Source organism: Galeopterus variegatus, unplaced genomic scaffold (genome assembly GCF_000696425.1).
Source record: "Galeopterus variegatus unplaced genomic scaffold, G_variegatus-3.0.2 Scaffold1106, whole genome shotgun sequence".
Taxonomy (NCBI): Eukaryota; Metazoa; Chordata; class Mammalia; order Dermoptera; family Cynocephalidae; genus Galeopterus; species Galeopterus variegatus.
The window spans coordinates 398,889-419,597 of record NW_007727217.1 but is presented as its reverse complement, the minus strand read 5'-3'; the positions used below and the strand labels follow the sequence as shown (position 1 = coordinate 419,597).

Here is a 20,709-nt window from a genome sequence, read left to right as displayed (position 1 = left end):
AACAAAAAGAAAACCTTGACATTAACACTCATGGAAGAGCAATGTTGCCACACTTGAAGATTTCAGAACTCAAAGTTAAATGATTGCATGAGCTAATGGAAGTATAACTGTTTTGATATTTTTACATATGGGTTTAGATCACTCTGTGGCACATATGGTATTGCTAGGAAATAGAAAAACAACACATATTATAAAGTATTTACACAGAATCACATACAATTTCGAGACAATAACAATAGCAAAACCATATTTTGTCTTTCAAAAAGTCACTAGTTTAAAAATACTACTTGTGGGTTTAATCAAATAATAACTGGGAATTTAAAGAGGATAACTATAGTTCCTGTATTTTCTCAAGGTATTATCAGGACTGCTTTACCAAACATGAACAGAGAAAACAGGGAGCAATATCAAGTAGTCATCCAGGCCAAGGACATGGGTGGCCAGATGGGAGGCTTATCAGGGACCACCACGGTGAACATCACGCTGACAGATGTCAATGACAATCCACCTCGCTTCCCCCAGAGTAAGTGCCCTTTAATGGTCATTCTGTGGGGCAAAAGACTTAGAGAAGAAAAAAAAAAGAGAAAAAAAAGAAGCAGTTGCCAATCATTTAACTTAAAACACATTGAAAATGTTTTTTAAAATGAACAAAATGTGTATATGTTGATGAATTCACTGTTATGAAAAGATAAGTTAAATATGTCAGGGATATTTCAATCAGAAATAGGAGGACTTATGATTTCAAGACTTCTTCATATGTGTAGTGGATTGAATTAGTTCTCCCTAAAACTAACTAAAGCTTGAATTGTGTCCCCCAGCTTTTATGTATTAGAAACTTAGCCCCCTCTGTGACTGTTAAGAGGGTGGGAAATGCTATTACGGTAATTAAAAGGTGGAGCCTTGAAGAGGTGATTGGGTTGTAGGACTGTGCAGTAGTGAATGGATTAAAAATATTGGTCAGGGGCATGGTTCTTAGGACTTGAAAAGGAGAGGAAAGTTTGTCTCTCTCTCTCTCTCTGCTTTCTCTGCTTCCACCATCCTGTAACATGAGACCCCTTGGTCACTGTTGCCACCACCAGATGGACTTTGGACTTCCCAGTCTCAGAAACTGTAAGCAATAAAATTCATTTTTCTTTATAAATCACCCAGTTTCGGGTATTTTGTTACAAGCAACATAAAAAGACTAATACAATATGAATACTTTGCATCTATAACTGTAATTTAAGAACTATTTCTTTCGTTTAGCAAAAGGAAATAACGTTTTATTGGAAAACACATTATGTTATAATTTTACAATAAATCTGTTTATTTCTACTTAGAATTTAATAAAGAGGATCCTAACCTAAGGGTAAATTTTTTCAATAAAAAATCTAATTTGACAAATTATAAGGAATCCACCAGAAAAGGCTGTGTAGAGAGAACCTTACAAAAAAATCAAACTTGTATTTAATATCACTGTGTGTGGAATGACAGTCTTACTAAAACATCTTGTCTTCCTGACTTCTGTATTTTTCAGTGTCATCAGGAATACTGTATAACAGTGCATACTTCATTAAATAATGTAAGACTAAATAATTTAACATCTATGGAGCACTGAATCAGTGGCTGGCACTTAGTATACTTATATGTTCAATAATGTTGCTTTGTGTTAGTTCTACTCTATTAGTATTACTATTATTATTCAACGTTATAAAAGTAGGGTCAGAACTTAAACTTCCCTTCAGGTTGGCAGATTCAAATTCAATAATTCCTGGTATGCTGCATCAAAAATTTCAGTCATTTGGAATGGAGAGGGACAACTGACAACTCAGATGTCCTACTTCATTCTTTCATTTATTTTATTATGTGAATTTATAACAATGGTTCTCAATCAGGGAGTTTCCCCCAGACAACATTTGGCAATGTCTTGAGACAGTTTTGCTTATGTCAACTGGTGAATACTACTGGTATCTAATGGGTGGAAGCTAAGGGTACTGCTAAGCATTCTTACAATTCAAATGAACAGGAGTGATCTAACCCAATATGTCACTAGTGTCCAAAGAATTATCTGGTTCAATATGTCAGTAATGGGTAAGTTGAGAGATTTTCACATATTCATTTATCTAAACATATTTATTGAGAACACACTTACATCATATACTATTTTAGAAACCAGGTACATGATGTTTGTCAAAAAAAGCCCAGGTTTGGATTCTTATCACCTTTCATTAAAGCAGGGGAAGCAAACCATGCATAAGTTAAAATAAATAAATAAATAAAAACACAAAACATTGTATACTTGAAAGATTTTGGTTTAGTCCTGGAAAAAATAAAGAGTAACTTGTAAGACAATTCCATAAGGATTTTGGGATGGGGAGGAAAGGAAAGTAATGAAAGGTCTTATTTAAGAGGTGATATTTTATTTGAACACTGCAATACAGAATAGACCCAGCTATACAAAGAGGGAGACATCCTCCAAGCAAGGAAGCAGCATGTGAGAAACCCTGAGGTTGGAAATTAAATGGGGTACGTCAACAACTTAAGGCCCACGTGAATGGAAAATGCCAAACAATGAAGTGGTTGGTGGGAGATGAATTTAGGGAGTTCTACTTTCACAGGAACATTGGTAATCACAAATTATTATTGATATTACCAAACTCATAACTGTGTGCTTGATTTAAGTTGTCAGCAAGGTGTTGTGCTTTTAGAAAAGAATAAATATGTGGACACATATAAAGCTATGTACATCAGTATGATTCTAAAAGGGAGACAATGGATTAGAAGGTTAGCAATGCATCTTAAAACTGATATCCAAAACTATTACCTGCTCTTTCACTCTATTTATTAAATTGCATTTTTTTCCCTCAAAATTATATTTCTGTTGCAATTATTTGAGAATCCTGGGTTATATCAAGTGATTTTATTTAATTTTTAAAGATAAGTAAAGAAAAAATCTATCGCTTTACAATAAGTAAAGAAAAAATCTATCACTTACCTTCCAGCAGCAGGCACTGTGTTTGCAATTAAGCACATGAAAATTAATGTCTTAATTCTTTATTATGAGTGGCTTATTGCCTAGGAGGGAGGAGAATATTCTAATCCAAAATAATCGATGCCATGAAGGAACTATGCGCAGATTGCAATGAGCATACAGAGAAAAGCACTTATCCAAATACGGGGGATGGTAGGATGAGTACATCCTTTATAGTGAAGGTTTTTTTAGAGAACTTATCTCTTCACCTAAAACTTCACTTAAAACTACTATAAGCCATCAGCACAGGAAGAGAAGAAGAAATCATGAAGTTGGACATTAGCAGAGCTACCAGTTTATGAAAGAGCAAACTATGTGCATATGATAAATGATAAAGGATGTACTTCAAAGTGATGGAGAGGATCCTCTCTAGGTGGTGAAATAATAGATGGTTTTAATGTTTGCTCATCTGTACTTTTAATTTTTTATATATTTTTATAATTTGGAAAAGGTAAAATAAATAAATAAATAAATAACCATAACAAGGGATGGATAGGGTGAACGTGACAATTGCTTTGAAGAAGTTTGATAAAATGAGTACCAGAGAGTAGCTATTGGAATTTACATAATGGGGAGTAATTGTGGATGCTCTTTCCCAGTTGGTTTAGTAGAAATCCTTTGGAAAGAAACTGGAAGAATAAAAGAAAGGCTGAAAGAGCACCCAAGAAATAATGCCTATATTTTAAGTATTGAGATGAACAAGAAAATAAAATAGAAAAAAAATGTACTACAGCAGTTAAAGAAAAGTCCTAGGTGAAGGGTGGGGCAGTAGATAATTTTTGAAAGCCTAATATATCCCAGGCTGGAACCAGGAGTTAGGGCTACCATGGCCAACAAAGGACCTGAGCTCCTGGATAAAGATGTAGGCAATAAAGTAATAAACAAATGAATGTATAGTATGATGTCTGGTGGGTTGGTAAGTGCTGTGAAGAAACATAAAGCAGAGTAAGGCGGCTAGAAAAGGACAGGTGCACTATTTTGGAAAGGATGAATAGAGAAGACTTCTGTAAGGAGGCATAAATAATTTCAAACACTGAAAATGCATAATATTAGGCAATTTAGCTTCCCAGGACCTCAGTTCCTACATATACAGTACCTATCTCTTGCAGTGTTATAATTAAGAAATAAGGTCACTTAAATGTCTTCAGTAATAACTAACATAAAACAGGTTCTCAGTACATACGGATTTTTCCCTCCCCTTTTCCTTCTCGTGAACTGTTTCATGTTTCTAATCTTAGTGTTTTCTTTGCTCTGATGTATTGCTGCCATTCTTTTATGGCCAACAAAGATGAAATAAAAGTACCTAAAACCTGGAGAGAGATCTGTAACCAGGAGAAACATAACAAAATGAATGCACTTACCTAGTGTGTTCCAGTTAACACTTCTGTTAATGAAGACTCCAGAGCAAATATTCCTGCTTCCCAACCAGGCACACATTCAGTGGGCCTTGAATTTTGCTACATTTCATTGTGCTGTTAGAAAAAAGGTATACTTCCATACCTTGAATCTACCCATCTAGTATTCCCACGTGAATATTTTTGGTCCTGTTTATCTCATTTCCTTCCTTTTTCTAAATCATAAAAACACAGAAAATCATAGAATTATGTAAAATCATAAAAACATAGATCATGGAAAAGGTCCATGAAAAGATTAAATAACTGGAGTCATTTTATTGATAAAATGTAATCAATATTTAATAACTGAATTTAAATAACTGAAAGGTCCATGAAAAGATTAAATAATGGAATCATTACAGGACTTGGCAAAAACAAATGGGACAACAGAATTTCTTTCCAAATGATCTTTTTTTTAAAAAAAAAATCCCTGAGAAAATGTTACAATATTGATTTTGGTCCAGTCCAGAGTCTGAACTGGATGAAATGTCAACTCATTAAGGGATATCTAAACTACAGAGGCCAGACTAGCCCCAGTATCCTTGCCTTATAGCTGCAGAGAACAGCTGTATGATGAGACTCGCAAATATATTTAAGGAAAAAAACAAAAGACACCAGAAAGAAAGGTCCAAGCCTAGAGCAAAAGGGTTTGCAAAAGCAAGTCAGCAGGTGGTCAGGTTCCTAGCCAGCCAGTTGGTGCCTAGGACTTGGCTCTCATTCTTGAAAGAATTACAGGGGGCGGGATACCAGTAGGATTCCAGAAGGAAGGGAACTAAGTTCTGAGGCTCAGGCAAAAGATCCCAGCTCATAAATGAACCACAAACCTTAGCATGTACTTTGAAAAGACCACAGCTCTTTATTCACATGTAAGTGCTTTCCCATACATCCTGTCAGTGAGACAAAAGACAAAGAGAGCAGAGTATTTTCACAACCTCCTCAATCATCAGTGTGGGGTCCTGAGAAACCCAGCTCTCACAGAACCATGCTCTATATACTTAACACTGACTCTCAGGTATCTTTGCACACAGCTTAGGTTGACAAGTGGAAGTCAGGGACCAATAACATGCAAAATTATATAATGTCAGCTTAGCTGAGACGTATGAGAAGAAAAAACAACTTATAAACAACAAGCAAAAGATGATCGTATTATTGAATGAGTCCCTTAATTGTATATAGGATATTATGCATATAGATAAACAATATCAAATTATTGAGAATTTGATATATTTATTATGTAAGAATCCAGATCTATCCCAAATGCACTCAAAAGAGTGAATTTATTGCTGTCTGTTATATTTTTTTCCCATGGATTACTGAGAATAGTAACAAAAATCAGTTATTCTTCACCATTTCGTTAATGTTAGTTCTAAATATTAATACAAAATTTCTGACTTATAGGAAAGTTTTTATTAATATAAATTATATGTGATAGGAGACCTTTGGGAATGCACATAAACCTAACAAAGCACTTACTTCCTAAGCATTTCAATATCAGTTCTTTATTACTTTCATCAAATTATCTCTAAAAATTATTCATAACTACAGCCAATTCAGAAACAATAGTAAAAAATTTTATAATCACTCAGAACCTGAAATAGATTTTATATCTATGAATTCTTGTTTGTTTGTTTCATTTGAATATCCTTGATTTGCTACTGACTTTAGCTCATTAAATTACTTATATATGAATTATCAGGTTTCCCTAAATTAAATAAAATAGATCAGCAGTATAAAAGCAATGGTAATAGGCATTGTACTAAATACAATAAAGTATGACACAAATATTAACTCATTTAATCTTCACAACATCTGTATGAGGTAAATAATATAATTACCTACCCCATCTTACTAAAGAAAATAAAACATGTAAAGTTATGTCACTTGTTCTTGATTCTACAGCCAGGAAATAAGAGGAAGAGTAGGGATCCAGGTTATTTGGCTTAAAGTCTGTGCTTCTGAGCACTACACCAACAAAGAAATTGATACATTAAAAACTCTGTCTTGCTTGATGCATTCTACCTGTAGTTAATTCCATGATTCACTACTTGCATATAGATGATAAAACCAACTTCAGGCATGGCACACTGAATTCTTAAAAGGTCCATGCATTTTTATACAAAGACAGAAAAATCATACCACTATTGGTTGGTGCTTTCGTGATACCTAAGGACTGACCCCTTTTTGGGGATCCTTACACTGCTTGGGCAGATAAACAAGTTTACATGAGACAAGGTCTTTCAAGGAAATGTCTATATGATATACATAGGGATTTAAGACACGTACATTCAGTGAGCTATGAGACTACCATAATCCCTGCCTGATACAAGGGAGATTTGATTTAATAAGTGCTGATTTTCGCTTTGTAAATAGAGTCAACCTCTCCTCTACTGGGGATCCCAAGGTAATGTAGGCCCCAGGCTGATTTGCATATTTTTAAATTATCAAGCACTTTTCAACTAGAGCAACTGTCAGGTATGCCCCAAGGAAGATGCTTCAGCATGAGAAAGAGGAAAATGAAATTAAAAAGTGTCTCTTTTTCCCTTTTTTATTATCTAGAAAAAAATGAATATATTTATATTCAAAGCACTGATCGGCAATTTATATTGGCTAGATATAGTGTGATTTTTACTGTGACTACCAAAATACCCTCAACCATTTGTGAGATTTTTCCTCGTGGTCCCTATGCCTATAGATTATAGAAATTACAAAAAATAATGTTATTAAAGCATGTATTGATTTATTAGACATTGACTGAAGTCCTACTGTGTGCCGAGAACTATGCTAAGAAATAATAAATTGTAATAATCTTAAGAAAAATAAGATGCAGAATAGATCCACTAACGATTTACGCTTTGATACATGTACAGACACAAATACTCTCTCACGGTCTCTCTCACACACACTCACACACACACACAGACACACATTTTGTTACACTGTAGTTTCTATTATACTCATTGTCTCTCTCCCTCTTTTTCTTGCTTGCCTTTGTACATATACCTCTATAGGTTTTGTGTACATATGTATAAATGTAAGTATATATGCATGCATATACATATGTATACATAAACATGTGTACACACATAATTGGAGAGAATTGCAATAAGATTTGTGCTATAGTTGTCAGTTAAAGCCTAAATCATAAAATAATAAGCTCTTTCAGATGTAAGGAGATCAGGAAAGAGAAAATTATTTAAAACCATTTCTAAAATAAATAAAAATTTTTCCAGGCACAAAAACAAGAGGCACTGAGGGGAAGGGCATTTCTGCAGGGAGAGCTGAATGAACGAAGCCTGCGTTCAGTGAAACGTGTGTCACTTGGTGTGGCTGGATCCCGGGGTTCGAAGCAGGGATTGTGAGAGATGAGATTGTGAGAGATGAGGCAGTATTAACATCATGAAGAGGGGTAGATTCAAAGATGAAATGGTGCATATATTATCTAAAGAATCATTTTTCCGGAGAGCACCAGGCACAGTTCATTTTGACTAATTCTGGTAGCCACGAGCTTGGAAAAGAAGAGCAAGAGGTAACGAGAGTCTGAACTAATGCTGAGGAGAGGAGCAATTTGAGATATATTTAAGAGAATGGTCTTACTATAGGATTTAGTGACTAGGTCGATAAAAGGTTTGAGGAATAAAAGGTAGGAGGATTGATAAAAAGATACTTTCGAGCTTTCTACCAGAAGTGTTTTTTTGAAGAGTGAGAAAAGGATTTTAATTCCATTTCAACATTTTCGATTGAGATGTCTGCAGAAAGATAGTGGATTGTTAAGTATCTAGTGGCTAGTGAAACATGTCCATCTGAGCTGCAAGCATGACATGTAAATGAAACATATAAAATCTTAGTAGGCTAAATGTTTAGAGTGACAGAACCTCAGGAAATATACATTTTGCCTGTGTGATGAAATATATAATTCTCTCAGAGAGATTGTGTACATGGAAATTATACAGAAACCCACTTGGAATGCTCCAGTTATTCCAGTGAATAGTTGCCTCAAACTAAACTACTTGGCATTTTGCACAATGGAATTCAAAGTCCCTCTTTATTGCGGTGTACTCTCAAACAACTTGGATAATACCTGTGGGTAGATATAGAAATAGAAGTATAGCTATCAAATTAGCAATGCAAACATGTTTAGACACAATTAGGCTACAGAGTTTTTAGTACACCTATGATTTCAGGCAGATGCATTGTAAAGAGACAGAGTAGCTGTTACAATGTACTATATTTATGAATAACTAATTTAACACTTATCTTAACCTCCCCCAATCGTATATAATTTTTGTATGTTTCTACATATTGCAATGATTTGTATGTATTGATGCCCATTAACTTAGAGACAATTTCGAAGAAATGTATCAAGATGGATTCCCTACGCTCTGGGGATTATCATGTTGCTTTCCTCAAAGGTATGAACAGGAAACAAAAACATCAAGCAGCATCTCGTTTTGCTCTAATTTAACTTAAATGCCCAAAGCTAAGTTGGTGATCATGTCTCCAGCGCTCACAGATTTGGGTTTCTTTCTTTCCTCTGGTGAGAGTCTTCAATTCCAAAGCCTCAGTAGTTTGTCAGTCTCTGGTGTGACTTTCAGCTCTCCTCTGCTTTCTCCTAAATGCCCATTTAGCAATGCATAATTTCCTTAACTACTCTGCAGTTCCCTCCAAGGAGCTTTATCTTGTTTTTAATTTCTTCCTGTTAAGCTCATTAAAAAACATCTTTCAAACATTATACAATGGAATGGTTTATAAACGTGCATAATTGTGTTGTTTTTCTTAAAGAAAGTATTGTTTGAGATTATTATGCAGCATAGAGATGTTACAATAAGATTACACACAAAGCAAATACAAAATTAAACTAATGTTAAATTATTTTGATGATTCATATAGTGGTGCCTTTTTATCCCAAGTCTTAAAAAGTAGAGAGTTCTCATGTCAATGTTGAATAGCAACAAGGGTAGGGAACAAAAGATAAACACAAATTATATCTCTTTGAACCTTATTTATTTATTTATTTTTTATCAACCAAACAAAGCAGGGAGCTATTTGTTGCTAAACTAAAACCCTGGAGGTAAGTAGTTTTCTCTTGTTGCCTCCCAGTTTATTTCTACTCTCTTTTATCGTTCTTAAGGAAGTCATTCTGACGCATCTCTTACTTCCCCTGTCTTAAATCTTTTCTCCAGAGTCTCTTACCCACATTGAGCTGTCAATTACTTCTAATTATAGTAGACAAATCTGCAATGCTTTTAATGTTCAAGTGCAAAGGTCCTATTGATCAAATTTTTGGTAGATAAGTGACCTGAAAACTCAGTCTTGAAATACATCAAAATTGTTTGAAATCTTTAAGAAAGTTAATTCAGATTTTGTGTGTGTTTGTCAATAACAGTTTGAAAATGAACTTACTTGAGTAGCCATATTTTTTGCTCTGTCCTTAGGAAGCATTCTTTGCAATATTACCTTCTAAATTTTTATTGCTTAATGCAGCCTTCTGAATGTGATACAGAAATGGCAATTACCTCTCTCCTCCTCACATTCATGCCTTTGTGCTTAAGTGAATTACTAAACTAAGAACATACTCACCAGGAAGAAATATTTATCTGCCATAAACATTAAAAGAGAAGCAAATGATTCAATCTGGCACCTGGGAACGAACTTAAAACATCTATAAATTGGAGTTGATAGAAAAGCATACCACATAATTAAAGCTTCATCAACTGTAAGATAAAAAATAAGGAGCATGCAAATAAATGTCATTAAGGAGAAATGAAACTTAAGATGGGTGACAGGCACTCCTTTGCCTTTATGAGTGTATGCATAACAATCTATGCCTCCTTTCTATTTCCCCTCCTGCTGCTCACCCTACATGATAAACACCTTTGGAGAAAGATCATGCTGGCTCTCCATTAAAGGAATTTCACTTTGCTTGACAAACTAGGATACTCATATTCAAAAGACTAGTCTTGGAAACTGAATTAAAAAGTGGAAATGAATTGCTCTTTCATACATTTAAAATATAGAAATGTCCTTTTCAATTTTGAAAAAGACCCAATAAATGTTGTCCTAAAAATTATTTCTGAGCATAAACATAATGCCAGAGAAAAAACATATATGTAGGGCGCTGAATAAAAATTTCTTGAGTGAATTAATTACCAAAGTTGCCATACAATCTACTTTTGTTTCAGGGAAAAATAAATATACTTATGTGTGTCTATGCTTTAGGAAAAAATACAAATATGTATGTGGGTATATGCACACACAGCTCACCTACTTAATCTCTCTCTCTTTCTCTACATACATCCCTCTTGACAAGTTACTGTGAAAGAGAACTGATAGATCATCAATATAGTTATATCCTCAATAAAGTTACAAAATTCAGACTCATTGTAATGTGAACCAATGGAGCATGATGACTTTTCTGTTTAAGTCACAGAAGGTACTAAAAATTAACATGAATAACATTAACTCTAATCAAAATGAAATACACCTCATAATGAATATTGTCTCTACACAATCAAGAAATAAAATAAAGTGATAAATAATCTTGGATACTTGACCAGACATATAATGGCAAATTCAAAGCGGACAGATTTTCAGAATCTAAGCATGAGCCTTTGAATACAAATCAATCTCAAAGAAGTCCAAGCTAAAAATAAAAACTGGGAGAACATATTCCCAGAGATAATACTCACAGTGAAATCTGTGACAGCAAAATTAATTAAACAAAGTTTTTTTTCCTTTGTTCTGTGTGTGTGTGTGTGTGTGTGTGTGTGTGTGTGTGTGTGTGTGTGTAGAAGATTCCATGATATAGCAACTTTATACTATAATCAGATTATTTCTATTATCATCAGGAAGTTTTTTATTTTTTTTGAAAATATGTTTCACTAAAGTGTTAAGTGCACACATATTTAAAATATATAAATTGATGTGTAAAATAAGCCACCCTTTCCACTCATCCTCACCCCTAGATCTAATTCTCCAAGAAAACAATTTTAAACTGTAACTCTTTTTAGTTCACCTAGGGTTAAGCTACAATTCTCTAAATAATATCTTCTTGTTATTTATTGAGATATTTTATACATTATCTTCTTTTCATGATTGATTAAAATGGAGCTCAGTTATACCCCAATCGATTCTTCCCCAAATATAATTATGTCATTTTTTCCAGTTTTCTTTTTTAGTTGTCTTTGCAAATATAAATACTATGTTAAGAAGTTTCTTTTACAGCCACCCCTGAAAGTCTACCTCTCTTTCTGTCCCAAGAGCACTCTCACTGCAGCCCTAATATATTTTAGTTTTTTTTATTGTCTCAAACAAAAACTGACTTTTAAAGTGGTATTTTCAAGATACTATGCTATTAACTGTGCAAAGTCCATCTGGTGGTCGCAACAGTGACCCAGGGGTCTCACATTGCAAGATGGTGGAAGCAGAGAGAGAGAGAAAGACAGACTCTCCTGTTCTTTTAAAGTCCTCAGAACCACACTGATGACCACCACTTTTAATCCATTCACTACTGCAAAGTCCTACAATTCAATCACCTCTACAAGGCTCCACCTTTCAGTTAGCATAATAGGATTTCCCACCCTCTTAACAGTCTCAGTGGGGGCTATGTTCCTAATACATAAAACTTGAAGGACACAATTCAAACCTCAGTGTGTTTTAGGGGGACATAATTCAATCCACTACCTTCTACCCCTGGCCCCCCAAAACTTGTGTCCTTTTCACATGCAAATACATTCATTTTATCCCCAAAGTCCTAACTTGTTTCAGCTCAAAAGTCCAAAGTTCAAAGTCCCGTCTGTGAAATCAATATAAGTTATCTACTTCCAAGATACAATGGTGGGACAACATAGGGTACATATTCCTATTCCAAAAGAGAGAAATAGGCCAAAAGAAAGGGGTAACAGGTCCCAAACAAGTCCAAAACCCAGCAGGGCAGGCATTTAATCTCAAAGCTGGAGAATCATGTACCTTGACTACATGTTCTATGTCCTCCGTACCCTGGTGCAGGAGTTGGGTCCCCAAGTCCTTGGGCAGCTCTGCTCCTATGGCTTTCCTGGTCACAGGCCACACTTCAGCTCACTCAAGCTGGTGTTGTGCTCTGGTAGCTCCACAGGTCTGGGGTCTCCATGGCTGGCCCACTCTACAGCTCCACTAGGCCTGGTGCTGTTGGGGTTTTTCTGCTGCAACTCTGACCCCACATTTCTGCTCGGCATTGCTCTAGTGAAGGCTGTCTGCAGTGACTCCATCCCTGTGACAGATCTTTTCCTGGGCCTCCAGCCTTTTCCATATATCCTTTGAAATCATGGCAGAGGCTCCCAAGCCTTCCCAGCTCTGGCATTCTGTGAGCCTTAAGACCTAACATCACGTGGACTCTGCCAAGGCTTGTGGCTTGTATTTTCCAAAGCTGCGGGTCCAGCCACACCTGGGGCCAATTTAGCCACGGCTGGAGCAGCCAAAGCAGCTGGGTTGCTGGTGTGGTGTGCAGCATGAGAAGGTGTCCCTGGGCAGCGAGCATGTGAAGGGCACCTCAGACCTGCTCCCCAAGACCATTCTGTCTCCCTAGGTCTTTGGGCCTGAAATGCAAGGGTTAGCCCCAGAGGCTTCTGCAGTGCCTTCAGGGCCTTTTCCTCCTACTCCTGACACTTCCTTTCTTTTGCACTAATCTTCTTAGCTAAGGCTCACTGGGCTGCGTCATTGCATGCTCTCTGCTTCTCTACCATATAGCCATGCTGCACATTTTCTAAACTTTTATGCTCTACTTCCCTTATAAATTCTGGCTTTATGTTATGCCTTTGCTGCCATAACTTAGAGTAGGTTCCTGCAGATAGCCATGCAGCTTCCTGAATGTTTTGCTTAGAAATTTCTTCCACTAAATGCTCTGGTTCACAACTTCTAAGTCAACTTCCATAAAGTCCTAGGGCATGGACACAATGCAGCCTAGTTCCTTTCCAGTTCACAGCAAGTGTGAGCTTTGCCCCAGTTTCCAATAAACTCCTTCTAATTTCTATCTGAGACCTCCTTAGAATGATCTTTGCAGTCCATATTTCTATTAGCATTCTGTTCGCCACCACGTAAGCAGTCTCTAAGACGTTCCAAACTCCTTCATCCTTTTTTCTTCTGAGTCCTCCAAACTCCTCCAACCTTTGCCTAACACCCAGTTCCAAAGCCACTTCCACATTTTCAAGTATCTGTTACAAGCAACACTCCACTTCTCTGATACCAATTTTCTGTATTAGTCCATTTGTGTTGTTTATAACAAAAATACTTGGAATTGAGTAATTTATAAAGAAAATTAATTTTATTGCTTACAGTTTCTGAGGCTGGGAAGTCCAAAGTCCATCTGGTGGCGGCAACAGTGACCCAGGGGTCTCACATTGCAAGATGGTGGAAGCAGAGAGAGCAGAGAGAAAGAGAAAGACGGACTCTCCTCTTCTTTTAAAGCCCTCAGAACCACAGTGCTGACCACCATTTTTAACCCATTCACTACTGCAAAGTCCTACAATTCAGTCACCTCTTCAAGGTTCCACCGTACAATTACCACCCTCTTAACAGTCTCAGTGGGGGCTATGTTCCTAATACATAAAACTTGGGGACACAATTCAGGGAAATTTGGGGGGACATAATTCAATCCACTACAATACCTTAGCTCTCAAAAGTCAGAAAGAAAAAGGCAGGCATCTCATTTTGCCTATAATAATTTCAAAGGGTTGAATATTAGCAATTTCTTTTAGCAAAGTTATATCTTCCAAGATACTACAGATTTGTGCTTTTGATGTGCTTTGTGTACAGCTCTGAATATATTAGTGAGCAGCCCTGAAGCATTTAGTTTCAGTTTAATAGATCCAAAGTTGCAATCTAGTGCCCTCAGTATTCTTGTGCCAACAGGAGTTGGCTAATCTGTGTTGTCCTAAAAATCTGCCCATCTCAGACATTTTTTTTTTCTTCCTCTTTCCTGCTTTAGATACATACTTTTTGGATCATATGTATTCCCATATCTTGATTTAGCCCTTTATTTTTCTGGAATACATTCTTCATCAGCTTCCTTAAAAATATCCAAAGGGACTTTGCTGAATCCAAAACTATCTACATTGGGTTATCACAACTTGATTAATATTGGTTGCTAGAGTGAGAATTCAAGGTTCAAAATAATTTTATCATTACATTTTGATGACATTGTTAAATAATTTTCTAGGATTAGAGGTTGCTGTCAAAAGGTCCATTGACATTTTGATCCATGTCCTTTCTATTTTTAACACTTGCAGTTACATATTAGTTTTAAACATGTGTATTTTCTTCTATTCATCATCCGTCTCACTAATTCTCTTGTTGGATGATATTAATCTTCTGTTTAACCCACCTATTATTTTTTTACATTCAATGGTTATATTTTTAATATCCAGTTATTTGTATTTGGTTTTATATCAAATGTGCCCACCACATTTCATAGTCACACTTTTATGACAACTTTTAGTTCTTTAAACACATTGAATATGTGTGTATGTGTGTGTGTGTTTGTGTGTGTGTGTGTGTGTGTAGTATACTGCATCTGATGATTCTAACATTAGCCATTTTGTTGATCTGATTCAGCTAGAGGGTGTTTCTTTTGTTTGGTTGTTTTTTTTTGTTTTTGTTTTCCTGTTGATAGTCATATTTCCCTTTGTTATTTATGTATTTATTTACTTGAAATTCATAATCAGTTAATTTTGTGAGACATGACAATGAATTCTAAATAGTAGATCTATGTTTGCTTTTGTTGAGTGTCAGGAACACTACCAACATTTTAAAGGATTTTCTCTATTTGATAGGTATTTATGATGTATATGTGTTTGTTTTAAATTTTCATGTAGTATTTATTTAATACAAAAGAATATAAGTAGCACCAATTTAAGGCATCACAATAACTTTAAAAATACTTTGCATGCACATGTATTATTCTCTTTATTCAGGTAGTCCAGAGTTAACTACTATCTGATAGTATCTGCTAGCTGAGGCTCTCCCATAGCTATCAGATATAGTTTCTATATATATAAAAAGAGAGATGGGTATGTGTGTGTGTGTGAATATCTATCTGTCTATGTACATATATAGAGAGAGACTAAATATAGAATGAGACTACATATAAATATACACATATTTATATACTATTTATGTATCCCTACACAAAATATTGTTGAGTTCTTGCTGTTTAAAGTTTATAAAACTAGTATCACACTGTGTATAATTTTCTGAAACTTGCCTTTTCCACTTAATATTATGTATTTAAGATTCACCCATATTTTTTCACTTAACTATAGCTCACGATTTTAATTTTGTATTATGATGGGCAATATAATTATGTAATGATTTATTTATCTGTCCTCATGCTGTTTGGTATTTGGATTTACTTCCTTTTTTATTTTAATTTTAATTTTGCAAACAGTAATTCCATATGACAATTCTGGAACTGTTCTCCTTATCCATATTGCTGGATATCAGTTATGCTAATATTTAAATTCACAATATATAATACCATAATGTTTCCTGTTATAGGTTGAATTGTGTCCCTAAGAAAAATATGTATGCTAAAGTCCTAACTCCCAGTACCTCAGAACGTGACCTTATTTGGAAATAGAGTCCTTACAGAGAAAATCAATTAAAATGAGGTCATTAGAGTTAAGGCTCTAATCTAATATGACTGTTGTCCTTATGAAAAGAACATTTACAACACAGAGACAGACATGCACATAGAGAAGATGATGTAAACACACAATGAGAAGACAGCCATGTAATTGGAGTAATGCATCTACACAAGCCAAGAAACACCAAGGATTACCAGCAAACTCCAGAGGCTAGAAGAGTCAAGGAAGGATTCTCTCCTAGAATAGCCAACAAAAGCATAGCCTTGTTAGACTTCTAGCCTCCAGAATCAGAAACAATACGTTTTCTTTTTATACACCACCTAGTTTTGGGTACTTTGTTATAGCAGCCCTAGAAACAAATACATTTCCCAAAGCCATTGTGACAAATTTAACTCCCAGCAGCTCTGTGTATTAGCTGCTATAAAACACATACTTTTAACACTGGTTTTGTCACACTTAACTTTTGTTAATTTAGTAGGTGTAAAATGGAATCGCATCATGGCCTTAATTTGCACTTATCTGGTTAAATATTAATTTATAAATACAGACATGCATAATCAATTTTAGTTCTAATGTCATAGTGTTTCTGTTTAAATGCTTTTATTCTATTATTTTACAGGATTTTCTCTTATGCTAAAAAGTCTTCATAGCACTCAACATTTTTCAAAGGATACAGATATTTGACTTCTCAAACAAATATCAATGAATGTGTTAAAAGAAAATAATTTACTGCATTTAAATTTTTATGTTAATGGTATAATTAGATTTCTTATTTCAAATATAGGTAGTTACTTTCCTTTGGGCTTTTTGGCATATTTACACGTTATAAAGGAAGAGTTACATTTTCTTTGATTTTTGAATACTGCACTATGTTGAAAATTAGGGCTCTTTTCCAGTGGAAAAAATCAAATCTACTTGAAAACCTGGTTGATTTCAGACTTTGGGCAGGGAAAATATTAGATGAACTTGGAAAATTTTGTGATGCCAAGAATTAAGGAAGTACTCTGAAAGAATGACGGAGGCATGTTGAAAAGGCGCTAGAGCCAACCTACAACATCATCCAATGGCCAAATATGAAAGAATTTGCACAGAAAATTTAAAAACCATATTCTTGAATTATAAGACAGAATAAAATAAATATTCTTGATTCCATACTAATATATACTAATATATATTTCTGTGACATCTTTGAGAAAAGCGATTAACCTTAACCTAATCATGAGAAAATATCAGGCAGACACCAACTGAAAGACTGTCTGCAAAGTAACTTGACCAGCATTCTTCAAAAGTTTCAAGGTCATGGGAAACAAGGAAAGAATGAAGAACTTTCATGGGCTGAAGGAGAGAAAGGAGCCATGACAATGATATGCAAGTGAGATCTCCAGAAAAGAATGACATTAATGGAAAAGATGGTGAAATTTGAATGAAGTCAAGAATTTAGTAAATAGTAAAGTGGTTAGAATAGTGTTTGCCATAAACTAAACATTATATATGTGATTGTGAATTAAAAATAAAAAGTGGATGTACTAAATGTTATACCTTTAAGTGTGGTAGAGGCTGAATTGTGACCCATGCTGTTTGGCTGCTGGACTCTTTCTGAATGGTTTTTGCATCAGGCTTATACAGATCTCATATAATGGAAAGACTTTGCATAAGACTGGAATTTTCTGTTCCAATGAATGTTCTTTGAAAACTATTTGAGTTGTCTGTGTTTGGAAGGGTAGCCTATTTTAAATCATGCTTTACTTCCTCTCTAGTAGGCTTTGGTATATTTTTAGTTATTTTTAGGAATTTGCCACTACACCTAAACATTCAATTTTATTGACTTGTAAGTGTTCATAGTATACTCTAACCTTTACAATCTCTATATAACCTGCAATTATGTTCCTTTTTTGGTTAAATTCTTAATACTGTCTGCCTTTTCTCTCCTTTTCATAAACAGTTTTGCCAGATACATGTTTATTGTGAGCTCTCTAAAAAATAGCTTTTGCCATTCCTATTCTCTTTTTTGTATATTTATTTCCAACTTAATTTATTTCTGTTTTTATCTTTATTGTCTTCTTCCATTTCTTTGGCTATGAGGTTATTATGTTTTCTGTTCCAGTTTCTTATGTTTAATGTTTAGTTCATCGATTTGAGCTTGTCTTTCTTTGTATTTAAGTACATTAAGTTATAAATTATCTTCTCTGTGCAGTATCATGTTCTCTGCAGCACATTTCTTAATTTTTCATTACTTCTTCAATTGTAGATATTTTGTGTGTTGTGGTATTTTTAGTTCCCAAATTTGTTAACTTATTTGAACCATGTAAAAGTCATTTTTAATTTTTTTCTTTAAAATTTTTCAAGAATTTAAAGATTGGAGTTATTTTATTTGTATTGTTTAAATCATACATTTATAATTTTTTGTCTAGTTAACTGATCATTAATTGAAAAAAAATTAGTGTGGCTGCATTTTATATAGGCTTTAGATTTGAGAATAGGTCATAATGTTACTGAAGATTTTAGCAGAAGCCAGATTTTGTAAGACTTAATAGACCAAATGAAGAAATTAAGCTCTTAATATCAATAATAAGTGCTGTCAGTGAGGTATTGATATCATTTTTGTATTTTAGAAGGGTCACTTTTGCTCCAGTGTAATAAATCAATTTATTAAGATGTCACTTCTATAAGATTAAATTTTTTAAAAAATATCTCGTAGTAAGCAGGCTAGAGTTGATGATGTTCTAAGGTAGAATCATGGTAATAGATACACTTGGGTATCAAAAGGAAGAGCATACAGTTGCCAGGCAAAGAGTTGTGTAGAAAATACTTCTTCAGGAAAAGAAAATGTATTTAATTGAGGTGAGAAATGCATGTTGAAAAAACCTAAAGGAGACCAATGTTACTGAAGAGTATTAATCAGTGGAGAGGATGACAGGACAGAGAAGCTAAATTATGGAGGGGGCCAGCCTATGGATCTTTAATTGTGCCTTAAGTACAATGGGAGCAATCAAAGAGTTTTGAAGCTCTGAGTACTTACTGATAGGATTAATGTTTTCAAATGGGGTAATATGGCTGCAGTGCAGACTGAGACTATTGAAGAATCAATTGGATTTGGCCAAGTATAGGAGCTGGTAGACTAGTTAGGAAGCTTCTATCCAATGTTCAACTTACAAAGAATTTATCCAATATACAAATTATTATGTAGTGCACACTGTGCTCAAAGAGACCTAATAGGAATATAATGATAAAAAAATTCAAAGTGCCTGTTTAGTATTACATTCTCATGGTACAAACAAATAAATCAGTAGCTTATATAATGCCAAGCAACGGCAAGTGGTAGAAAGAGTGACTGGGAGTGCTATTTTCAGGAAGGTTATTTTCAGTTAGGTTATTGATGAAAGCTTCTAAGGAGGCCACAGTGGAGCAGGCACCTGATGGAAGTGAGCAAGGGAGCTGTTGGAATATCCAGGAGGCAGGTGTGCCAAGGTGAAGAAAGAGCAAAGGGAAAGAGCCAAAAATACAGTAGCCAAGGAATGAGTTGAGAGTTGCTTTCAGTAGTGTGTTACCAGAAATAGAGAGAAAATGTAGAAAAATAAGGCTAAGAGACCAAATGGAATGTGACAGAGACTGAGTTTTAATGATGTCTCTTAGAAAATGACTTTTAAAACTGAATGGATGTATGTGCCTGTATTCGTTTGTTAGGTCTGCCACAATAAAGTCCCACAGACTTGGTGCCTTCAACAACTGAAATTTATTTTTTCACAGTTCTAGAAGCCAGAATTGAGAGAAAAAGATGTTGGCAGACTCATCTCTTCTGAGACCTCTCTCCTTGGCTTGGTGTAGCCCACAAAACACTCAGCCCTTAACAGTGCCATTTTCTAAGATTCCCTAAACTGCATTATGATTGTGTAAGAGTAAAGGGGAAGAAATTTTATGTGAGGGAAATTGCATGGGAAAAATATATAGGGTGATGTAGGAAATTAAGTTTTGACTAGAAAACTTTGAAAAGTCCTGGTTGGTGCATATCTTTCATGGAAGTGACTGAAAGCAAAATACATAGGAAAGATATACTTGGGCAAGATCATGACTAGCTAAGAGGTCTGGACTTTATTACGTATATTAAGGAGAATTACTTAAGATTTATGAGCAAGAAGATGCTATAATCAGAAGTGCTCTTCAGGTCGATTAATCCTTCAGAACAATGTAGTTTATGTTCAGATGCTAAAACATAAATCTCATTAGCAGTAGAGGTTGTTCATGCTGGAAGCACATCTAGGTACACCAAGGGCTAAGATAAACTCTTGTTTTGCTCTGGAATGAAGGGGAGTTTGTCAGAATTTAGTGTCTTTACTCTGACACTGCGAAGGGCATTTTTATATTGCTCCCACAGACTATCCCTGTTTTCTGCTGTCACAAATAGAAATAGGATTCCTACCCATAATGGCTGATTTCAGGAAATCTTATAATGTTCTGCCCTGCAGCCAAAATGAGTAGAAGCAGTGCAGGGACCAAGGGAAATTATCTCTTTTCACCCCCTGAAGGTTCTCTGAAAAATCACCTGATAAAAACTGATTCATATGAATAAAAGGTATAACAAACTTTATGATATCATAGTTTTACATGACATAGGAGCCTCCATAATGAAGACCCCCAAATATAGAGAAAACTGTCTATTTTTATGCATATGTTCTAGGAGGCAGGTACAGCC

The 20,709-nt window shown here is 35.0% G+C and overlaps 1 protein-coding gene across 2 annotated transcripts in view; it reads left to right on the top strand.

Annotated features, from left to right (window-relative positions):
• CDH10 (cadherin 10, type 2 (T2-cadherin)) overlaps positions 1 to 20,709 on the top strand; it is a 148,897-nt gene that overhangs the window by 79,225 nt on the left and 48,963 nt on the right. For both annotated transcript variants that reach the window (XM_008574790.1, XM_008574791.1), the window contains exon 4: positions 356 to 523. In XM_008574790.1, coding sequence (XP_008573012.1) covers positions 356 to 523 — 168 coding nt within the window. The remainder of the gene's footprint in view (positions 1 to 355; positions 524 to 20,709) is intronic.